The sequence below is a fragment of the Scatophagus argus genome, chromosome 4 (genome assembly GCF_020382885.2).
Source record: "Scatophagus argus isolate fScaArg1 chromosome 4, fScaArg1.pri, whole genome shotgun sequence".
NCBI classification, from domain to species: Eukaryota; Metazoa; Chordata; class Actinopteri; family Scatophagidae; genus Scatophagus; species Scatophagus argus.
This window is the reverse complement of record NC_058496.1, coordinates 52,869-63,714: the sequence shown is the minus strand read 5'-3', so window position 1 is coordinate 63,714 and position 10,846 is coordinate 52,869. Positions and strand designations below refer to the sequence as shown.

The window sequence follows — 10,846 nt, the reverse complement described above, 5'->3', positions numbered from 1 at the left end:
TCTGTCTGTCCCTCTCTCTCTGTTTGTCTCTCTCTCTGTGTCTTTCTCTCTCTCTCTCTCTCTCTGTCTCCCTCATTATGTCTCCCTGTCTGTCTGTGTTCCTCTCTCTCTCTTACTCCACCTCTCTGAACTACAAAATGTTTCAACAAGAAACAACAAACAGAAAAGAAAAAAGGAAGAAAAACAAAGTGGGAATACTATTTTCTTTTCCTTTTGGCAAAGAAGAACAGATTTCATGGACATGAAATTTCCTGCCCACTCGACTTGACAGACGAATCGGACTGCAGCAGGACTGAAGAGATCCTGGAGTAGAGAGAGAGTCCATCCTCGGGGGGGTAAGCAGAGTTTTCTCTGCTGGGTGAGACAATTGGAGGTTTTGTCAGGTGGGTGGTGGTAGTGACCTCCTGGTGCAACAACTGTAGCTACGCCAGAGCTGTACCCAACAATCCTTTGATTAATCCTCAGCACAATGTCATTTTTCATTTGTTGATGTGACCAACAGCATACGGAAATGAAATTTAGCTTAATGAATAAGAAATTTCTCGAGTAAAATAAGAAGATTACCAGTAGTACATAAATCATAGTACTTTTCCCACTTGTGGAGGAAAACCTTCAACTCAGATGAGAGTAGGAGGCTCTGGAGACAGAGTATGAAGTGTTTTAATGAGACTCGGCCGAGGAGAAACAACGTTAACGGTGAACTGATGCTACTCAGTGCACTGCCAAGCCAATTCTGAAGTCTGCTCTCCTCTCTAGTCAACATATATGAGTCTTAGGTAAGGGTCATAGGTCACTGCATACCGCAAAGCTTATACTTAGACTGCACACCGGAATTGATGGTGTCTCAATGAGATACAGTGAGATGCAACTCCCCAAGGAATTGGGGTTTAGATGACCTGCCTCCTGGATGAAGAGAGATGGCTCAGAGAGACAACAAGCAGAGAACTGAAATAATTCTCTAACACCCCAGAAAGTAAAGTTTTGAAATGTGATTCAATAAGCAACCATAGATAAGATAAAAGAGAGTCCGCTTGTCCTCTCTTATGCAGACTTGTATATAGCTGTATATTGTACAGTGTTTATTTAAGTTGTTAATTTATTATCTCTATATTTTTTGTAACACTTTTTGCTTTTTGCACTCTTTTCTGTTCTTGTGAGCTGCCACGACAAGTGAATTTCCCCACTGTGGGATTAATAAAGTTCATCATAGGCCTTTGTTAGTACTGGGAAAATTCACAAAGAGACAGAACTGAACAGATGACCTGCACTCTTTTGTTCAGTCAGTTGGACATACAAAAATCTCGACAGGTTTGTTGGATTTTCAGATGTAATTTTAAAGAAGAAGCTGTGCTCTTTGAGAGAGACAGCTAGAGAGAGACAGAGACAGAGAAAGAGACAGACAGAGAGACAAAGAAGGGGGGGGGGGGGTCAACAGAGATGCATAACAACAATGATAATAACAGTATTGGAACGATAAAAAACAATTTTTACATCAATAATAAAAAAATTGAGAAGCGGCTTGTGATCGGAAGGTCACCGGTTCGATTCCCCCACCGGACGGGCAGGAAAAATTTGGGTGTGGTGGAGTGATTAATGTGAAAAATGCCCCCCCCCCCCTCCATTAGCTGGCTGATGTGCCCTTGAGCAAGGCACTTAACCCCCCAATATGCTCCCTGGGCGCCTGATGCTGCCCACTGCTCCTGTGTGTGTTTCACTGCATGTAATTTGCCGGGTGTTGCATGTGTGTGTTCAACTAGGGATGGGATAACTGCAGTATTCAAATTCAGTATGTGTGTAAAAATATATATACTGCCAATAAAGTTGATTCTATTCTATTACTCTGAGTGGAGCGGGTGACCGGTCCAAGATGGCGGCCCCGCGGCTCATCAGCGCCAATAGGCAGTAGAGGTCGATGTGATGTCTTCTATATATATCTGTGGTGGCGTCTACTCTTTACTATGTCTGTGGTTTGCGCCCGCTGCTGGTGACGCCATATTTGTGCGCCTGCGGACCATGTGACGCCATAGCTGTGCGCCAGCAGCGGTAGCAGACAGAAACAGTAGCTGAAAATGGCAGACGTGGTGAACGTTGGGGTGAATTTGGACGCTTTCTCTCATGCCATCAGCGGCATACAGGCACTCCGCTCCAGCGTGAGCCGCGTGTTTGAGTCCCTGAAGGACGGTATGAAGAACCGAGAGACGTTGGAGGGCCGAGAGAAGCAGTTTATAGCCGAATTTCAGGACAACCTGCAGGCAGTCAACAGAGACCTCAAGTGAGTGCGCCACACCACAGTACATCAGCGGAGACTCAGGGTTTCAGTTCAGAATCAGAATCGTCTTTATTGCCATGTAAGTGTCTTCACTTATACAGTTTCACATTACACAGGAAGCTGTTCTTGTGGCGTGAGGTTTTGGTCCGAATGGACCGTAACCTCCTGCCTGAAGGGAGTTTCTCAAAGGGATGTAAGCATGTAAATGTTGCCATCAGACAACATTTATATGCTGCTGGTTTGTAGACTTAACACTCATAAACATTTTAAACAGCAATCAGAATCAGAATTCCTTTATTTATCCCTGGAGGGAAATTCTTGTTAAGTCCGGCGTTCCAGATCGTGTTGCTTCTTAATGACTTTTCTGTGGATTTAAGCTTAAAAAATGAATTGTTAGTGTGCAAACCCACCGAACCACAGGTGAACCACCACACAGGTTAACAGTGAGTCCGTCATACAGATAAGATGGCCCAGACAGCCGGGACAGGCTGCCTACGAAGGGTCCAGTTCTCCCTGCTAACTCACACCAGACTGCATTTAACTTTTGACTCATTTTTTTCTGTGCAGTTCAGCACCGATGTCTGTACGCTGCTGCTGAACAAAAACACAGTCGTCTGGATTTATTCACATGTTGTCTGTTTGTGGACACCAAACCAGAGGAGACACCAGTAGGGTTCATGGATGTAGACTGTACAAGATACAAGATAAGATACAAGATAGGTTTATTTGTCACACACACAATCATACACGGTACAATGTGCAGTGAAATTCTTTGTGTCCCTGCTACCAAAAAATAGGTAAGTAAAATTTAAATATTGTAAAATAGAACGCTTATAAAAAAAATAATAAAATTTAAAATGTGAAAATGTGCAGTATTTACATGTAGTGCAGGTGGGAGTGGGATTGTCCAGATTAACGCTCACTCTTGAGCAGATGGATGGCCTGGGGGAAGAAGCTTCTCCTCATCCTCTCAGTGTTGGTTCTCAGGCAGCAGAACCGACGGCCTGATGGCAGCAGGGAGAAGAGTGAGTGTCCGGGGTGATGGGGCTGCCTGAGGATCTTCTCAGCTCTCGACCTGCATCGTTTGATGTAAATGTCCTGCAGGTCGGGTAAAGTTGTTCTGAATGTCCACTCAGCTGAGCGGACTTCCCTCCTAAAGGCCGAGAGGTCCTGCTTTGTGCAGCTGCCCATCCATGTGGTGATGCTCCCACTCAAGATGCTCTCAGTGGTGCAGGTGTAAAAGTTCCTGAGCACCTTGAGGGGGAGCCTGAAGTCTCTGAGGCGTCTGAGGTGGAACAGACGCTGCCTGGCCTTCTTCACAGTCCTGTGAATGTGCAGTGACCAGAACCGGTCCCGTGTGATGGTCACACTGAGGTATTTAAAACTGTCCACCCTCTCCACCTCAGACCACCCCAGATGCAGAGTGGACGGATCCAGTGTTGAGGGTGAGGGGGGATGAGCTATGGGGGCCCACGCGTACCACCTGTTGTCTGTCAGTAAGGAAGCTGTGGATCCACCTGCACAGGGAGGAGTTCAGTCCAAGATCACACAGCTTAGTTACCAGCCTGGAGGGGACTATGGTATTGAATGCTGAGCTGTAGTCCACAAACAGCACTCTCACATAGTTCCTCATCCTAGTGTCTACGTGGGAAAGTGTCTTGTGCAGCAGGAAGGTTATGGCGTCATCTGTGGATCTGTCTGGGCGGTCAGCTGACTGTTCAGGGAAGTTTGACCTACAGAGCTCAGCTGGTTTCATTTATTTTATTAAATTAAATGTGTTTCATTCATTCAAACACACTGATTCTCACACTGTTTCCACCTGTCTGTCTGTCTGTTTTGTCTGTCTCAGTGAGTTGGAGCGTCTCAGTGGTCTGGTTGGTCGGCCCTCAGAGTCTCATCCTCTCCACAATAGTGGTCTTCTCAGTCTGGATCCAGTTCAGGACAAAACTCCATTATATTCTCAGCTGCTGCAGGCCTACAAGTGGTCCAACAAGGTAAATGTGAGGGGGGAAGACATCCTTCTCTATTGGTGGGCGGCAGTGCAACTCCAAACCAGTACATTTTTTTAAATTTCCTTTATTAATTCCAAGCTGGGAAATTACTTAATGCAGTCTGCCCAACATTTCTATGATGATGATGATAATGAAGGCGGTGGTGCGTCTTTTGTATGCACATGTTTGTGTATTTCTGTGTGTAGTTGCAGTACCACGCCGGTTTGGCCTCTAGTTTGCTGAATCAACAGTCACTGAAACGATCGGCCAATCAGATGGGAGCTTCAGCCAAGAGACGACCCAAAGTTCAACCCAGTACTCTGGTACTACCTCCTCAGTGAGTACTGCAGTCACACATACTGCTATGATACTAGAGTAGTATATATTACAGTAATACTGCAGTGGTACTCTTTGATTTTAAGTTGTTTGGTTGTACTTTGTCGACCTTTTAAAAAGTGTTACAGCTGTGTGTCATTCTTCCCATCGCAGTACAGTTACACTCTGATCATATCAGTACTCTGATATTTCTCCGTCAGCACAAGGTGACAACAAAGTGCAGCCTGACCTGCTGTCAGAACCCGAGTTCTCCGGCTGGCTCAGACCATCTGTAAACCATGAACCAGACCACAGCCAAAGTCAGCTGAACTAAATTACTGTAACACCTCCTTCACAGTACTGCAATACTCTGTTCCTCTGTGTACAGGTATGTGGATGATGTCATCTCTCGGATCGGCAGGATGTTTCCTGATATGACCATTGAGCTGTTCAGACCTAACGGGACATCTGCTGTACTGCTGGTAATGACAAAATATTTTTCAATTCAGTTCAATTCATATAGCACCAAATCACAACAGAAGTTATATCATGACACTTTCCAATTAGAGCAGGTCTAGACCAAACATTTAATTTGATTTTTTAGAGAAACCCAACAAAACCCCCATGAGCAAGCACTTGGTGTCACCCACTCAATGTGGGTGGCCATCTGCCTTGACCAGTTGTGAGAGAGACACAGAGCCAATAATGTCGCATTATCCATTTTTTATCATTCCAATACTGTATTGGAACGATAAAATATATTATTAACAACAATAATAATAATGATTTTGATAGTAGTAATAATAATAATAATGCAGAAATATAACAGGTGGTAATAACAGTCACCAGTGTCAAGCAGGACCGCAGCAGGAGGTCCAACCACGATTCATGGGAACCTGAGAGACCAGAAAGCACAAAGACTCCAGGGAAGAAGTTGAGTTAGTAACATGCATTAATGGGACATAAATGTGTGCAGAAGGAGAGTTAGAGGAGGAGAGAGAAGCTCAGTGCATCATGGGAGATCCTCCCCGGCAGTCTAAGTCTATAGCAGCATAACTAGAGACCAGCCTAAACCAGCCCTAACTATAAGCTTTATCTAACAGGAAAGTTTTTAGTCTACTCTTAAATATAGAGAGGGTGTCCGCCTCCCGAACCGAAACCGGAAGATGGTTCCATAGTAGAGGAGCTTGAGAAGCCAACACAGGAGAAATATGATCTCTAATATAAGTTTTTGACAGTACATGTGCTGCGGCATTCTGGATTAGTTGGAAAGTCTTTGGAGACGTACAGGTGTTTTCAGGACATGTAGTGACTGTGTCAGTGTCTCAGCTGTCTCACCCGTCTCCCTCTCAGGTAACTCTGGGAAAGGTGTTGAAGGCGATTGTAGTGATGCGTTCACTGTTCATCGACAGAACTGTTGTTCGAGGTTTCAGTGAAAACGTTTACAATGAAGACGGAAAGGTGAGAGATCAACATGAGGCAGGTAATATCTGAACCCTGTCCATCAGTCTCCATGGTAATATCTCTGTCTGTCCTTCTCAGCTGGACATTTGGACCAAGTCTCAGTACCAGGTGTTCCAGAAGGTAAGACTCTTCTGTCCTTACCTGAACTGCAGTTGGGATGTGTTTATGTGCTGTTCATTCAGTCTAACAAAGTCCTAACCGTCCTCTCATGGTGGCGAAGCCGCTGGCAATCCAGACCCCAGCAGGGTTCACTTAGTCAGTGAATGTAACCCCATCTTGACATCCTACATGGGCTCACGTCTCCAAATGTGATGAAAAAGTGATGTACGCGGACTGTACATTTGTGCATGGGAAGTAACCACCTTAACGTCTTTCATGTTGTCATTCCAAAGAAACAGAAAGTATTGATAAGTATCGGTATGTAGACGTATTGACATCGGTATGTAGACGTATTGACGGTATCAGTAAAATCTTAATGATACCTGTGTGTAGTGTGCAGTGCTCTGATTGGTTGTGCTGTTGCTAGGTAACGGATCATGCTACCACTGCTCTGCTGCACTACCAGTTGCCCCAGATGCCTGATGTTGTGGTTCGATCTTTCATGGTGAGACACTGATTGATAACTGATCAATGAGCCCTACCCATCTGCCTCTGCCAATATCTGTCAGTCTCACCTGTCTGTCTCTCTGTAGACCTGGCTGCGGAGCTACATTAAGCTCTTCCAGTCTTCGTGCCAGCGCTGTGGTCGCTTCCTGCAGGATGGACTTCCTCCAACATGGAGGGACTTTAGAACCCTGGAGGCATTTCATGACACCTGCCGCATGTGAACACACCCTTCCTGTTTACAAGTTTATTATATGTGTTTTGTTTTTTTTGTATTTTATGTAAAAAACTGTTTGAATAAAGTTTGATTTCAATTTTTTATGCAGGTGTGTGTGTGTGTGTGTGTGAGAGAATGATCTTAATAAAGTTAATTCAAACTACAGTTGAGGTGTAAAGGTAGCAGATTGAAATGTTTCATTAATAAAACATCGGTTTATTAATAACAGGCTGTCAGATTGGAATGAAGTTGGTGTCCTGCAGCTCAGAGATGATTTCATCACAAACTCCAGAGGCCCTCCAACTGGAATCATTAACCTTCATCAATTATTGATCTGCAGTCAGAGAGAAACGTACAGATGCTCTCTGTTAAATTACCATACAAATGAAATATCACACTTTATTATGATTGTGATTCATGCAGTCTGATGACCTCTGACCTTTAATAGTCACATGACCTGCTTCTACATGTTTGGACAGCTGAGAGTTTTCCTATTAAGAATGTCTGAACCATAGCCTTCAAATACTTTTATATTCTGTGTTGAAACCTGGATTTCATGCAGTTCGATCACTTCAACTGATGAATTTTTGAAATCAAGGAGTGGCTGAAAATGAGAGCGATGTTTTTTGACTTTGCCAAAAAAAAACTAAAGAAAAGCTGGTTTCGTGTCTGGCAGCAGAGATGAAGGCCAGCGCATGATGTGACGAGTTATGATTATGTGTGAAGTAAGAGCTGAATGTAATTTTGGGTGTTAATGTTGTTACCATGGCGTCTAATGTTAGCTGTCATAAGTGTTCATAATGTTCTTACATCAGAGCTCTGGCACTGCGTTTGCCGACAATTACAAAAACAGTCGAACTTCGCGTTAAAGCGACAGATGTACAAACTGGTTTTTTGTCATTATTGTCATTATCATTATCTACTTTTCCGATACTTCTGGTATTATTACTGCTGCTATGCATCTCTGCTTGTGTGCTCCTTCTCTCACACCCCCCCCCCTCTGCCTCTCTCCCTTGCTCTCTCTGCCTCTCTCTCTCTCTCTCTCTCTCTCTCTCTCTCTCTCTCTCTCAACTCAACCGGTCAAGGCAGATGGCCGCCCATCTTGAGCCGGGGTCTGCTCCGAGGTTTCTGCCTACTAAAAGGCAGTTTTTCCTCGCCACTGTCGCCAAGTGCTTGCTCAAGGGGGAATGTTGGGCTCTCTCTATTTCACAATTTAATTAAAGAGTTTGGTCTCGACCTGCTCAAATTGGAAAGTGTCATGAGATAACTTTTGTTGTGAATTGGCGCTATATAAATAAACTGAATTGAATTGAATTGAAATTGAAAAGGTAGCATGTTTCAAACGTTTAAAAATAAGGTTTCAGTTAAATCATTGCTTCATTCATTGTCACAGTCTCCATCTCAGAAGAAGCAGCCTGGACAGATGGCTGATTTCTCATGTTAAACTCAAACGTTTCCTTTGGTGTTTACTTCTGCAGTCACAATGAAAACCCAGTGACAGAGTGAGATGAGCATACTGATCCTGTAAAGACGTATTCAAGATGAAGTCTCTGATACTTAATAAAAGAGTGTAAGAGTGTGAGGGACCTTCATACTGAAGGACTCGCTGACATTTCAGCTGCAGATCCGATGAAAAGGTTTGTGCTGTGACCCTGCAGACGTTACAGCTGATATTTACTGTCACTGTAAAGTCATCACAGATAACGCTGATCCTGGATCAAAACCTGGACCTGGACCTGACTGACATCAGAAGTTTCCCTAAATCACACCAATGACATCTCTTTGAAATTACATTTAAAAGTGATACACATTTTTTTTGCATCTGAATGTGTTTGTAATAATGCTGAGCTTTGTACTGTTGGTTGGACTGAACAAACTCTGTGAAGGAGTCACTTTGGGTCCACATTTCTCACTATTTTCACCAGTTTGACAAACCAAACAATCAGTGGATTCATGGAGAAAATTATCAGGAGAGGAATCAAAGTGAAAAGAATCATCAGCTGCACTGAGTATTTCTTCTCTCTTTACTTAAAGTGCATTTACCGGGTTATACTGATTATATTGTGCTATTAGTTTTACTGAAGGAAAGGTTCAGAGTACTTCATGGTGCCTCTCTGCCTGTTATTAATAATGATATGAATTCACAGAGTTAATATGTTTTCAGTGCACCGGCAGCTCACCCTGCATGTCCAACAGGTTTGACGTGAGTCTGTGTGTGTGTGTTGCAGTCGCCATCCTGTGTTGACAACGAAGCACTGCAGCTCTTCACTTTGTTGCTATTGACTTTGTTTTATTTTTTTTCATTTCGATCAGTGATCAGGAAGCGTCCATCCTCAGGGCTTAGTGGACATCCTGCAGCCAATCAACAGTGAGTATTCACCCACAGTAAAATGTAAAATACTTAGACCTGAACTCCGTACCATATGCAGGTCTGTGCTGTGAAACGCTGTCAACACGTCACAAACAAACAAACAAACTGACTGCATGTAGAATATCTCTTCACAAGTGACAGAAACTGAATTCACTTTTCACTTCCTGCAGTGCAATGCATCCTGCAGGTCTTCGAGTCTCCCAGTACAATGCATTACAGTAATTGTTACTAAAGTATTTTTAAGTTATTACACAATTATAACTTAAAAACTCTTTGTGAAACTCCCTTCAGGCAGGAGGTTACGGTCCATTCGGACCAAAACCTCTCGCCACAAGAACAGCTTCTTCCCCTGTGCTGTTAGACTGTTGAACACCAACTGACTAACATGCTGCCCTGCACCTTAGCAATTGATTTTGCTCGTCATTATCCACCTGCTGTTCACTTGCAGTTTACCTCACCCACTTGCACTATACTACCTCCAGAAACATATTTATTTTACTTATCTTATTTTATTTTGTGTTACCTTATTCTATTTTATTTTATTTTATTTTATTTCATTCTTCTATTATATGTTACTTGTTACGTTCTATGTATGCACCAATCACCAAGACAAATTCCTAGTAATGTGAAACCTCTTCACTTACAATGGCAAAAAGTCTTTTCTGAATTATCAGACAATAATTACAGTTAACTCAAGATGAAAAAGATACTTCTTCACATCCACTGAAAATCCAACATCAATCTAAAATATTCATAATGAGCACTTACTGCTACTACCTTTATGGTATGTTATTTTTTTTTTTTACTTCAAATTAAATGCACGACTTTTACTTGTATTTCTACACTGTGGTACTGCTACATATTAAGTATTTAATTTAAGCTCTTCTGCTCAGGGTTTCTTCCTGTTAAAAGGGAGTTTTTCCTTGCCACTGTCTGCTTGCTCGGGGGTTCAGGCTCTGGGTCTCTGTAAAGCACCTTTTTGATTGTAAAAGGTGCTATATAAATAAAATTGAATTGAACTGAATTGAACTGATGTGCGAGTACTGCATGTTTTGTGGGACTGTTGTTTTTAGTGATAATAATGAATGAGACAGTAAAGACATTAAATACATGGTTAACACTCAGCTGCTGTCCTCAACAACTCAAAACTCACCTTCATTTCTCACTGGATGAAAGACTCTGGACCTTTTAACTTTAGCTCTGATTGCTTATTTGAAGGATCAATAAAAAGTGCTGAAAATGTAATTAATTAGAGAAGAGCGCCACCTGCTGGAGGACTGATACCATCAATGATGCTTATTGGACTGATTTGACATCCCGATTATTATTCTCTGATACAGCGGAACCCGTTTATTGTTGTGTGTATGGGTGACAGCAGGGTGGGGTTGCAACTGAGCATGCTCAGTGCACGCGCGCACACACAGTTATGTTTCCATCACATTACTTGCCTAATCCTAACCTCACCCTAACCATAAAGCAACTTTTCACCTTAATATTCGATTATATTTGTTGTGGGTACTTGAGTTTGGTCCTCATAAGGAAGACGGGTCCTCACAGTGTGACTGTGTGAACAGATTTTTGTCCCCAGAAGTGCAGAAATGCACGTCCACACACAC

General features: G+C 42.9%; 1 protein-coding gene across 1 annotated transcript; it reads left to right on the top strand.

Moving 5' to 3' along the window:
- Positions 1-1,966: 1,966 nt before the first annotated feature.
- Positions 1,967-6,963, top strand: med27 (mediator complex subunit 27). Its single transcript, XM_046386404.1, has 8 exons — positions 1,967-2,272; positions 4,119-4,263; positions 4,467-4,597; positions 4,964-5,057; positions 5,929-6,036; positions 6,118-6,159; positions 6,566-6,643; positions 6,732-6,963. Exons 1-8 carry the CDS (start codon positions 2,070-2,072, stop codon positions 6,864-6,866), a joined length of 936 nt encoding a protein of 311 aa, XP_046242360.1. The 5' UTR covers positions 1,967-2,069; the 3' UTR covers positions 6,867-6,963.
- Positions 6,964-10,846: the final 3,883 nt, after the last annotated feature.

Bases quoted from the DNA above. Each gene is read 5' to 3' on its own strand.
- med27 (XM_046386404.1), top strand. From the start codon at position 2,070: ATGGCAGACGTGGTGAACGTTGGGGTGAATTTGGACGCTTTCTCTCAT. The intron at 6,160-6,565 runs GTAAGACTCTTC...TGCTGTTGCTAG, and splicing joins AGTACCAGGTGTTCCAGAAG to GTAACGGATCATGCTACCAC. The intron at 6,644-6,731 runs GTGAGACACTGA...GTCTCTCTGTAG, and splicing joins TTGTGGTTCGATCTTTCATG to ACCTGGCTGCGGAGCTACAT.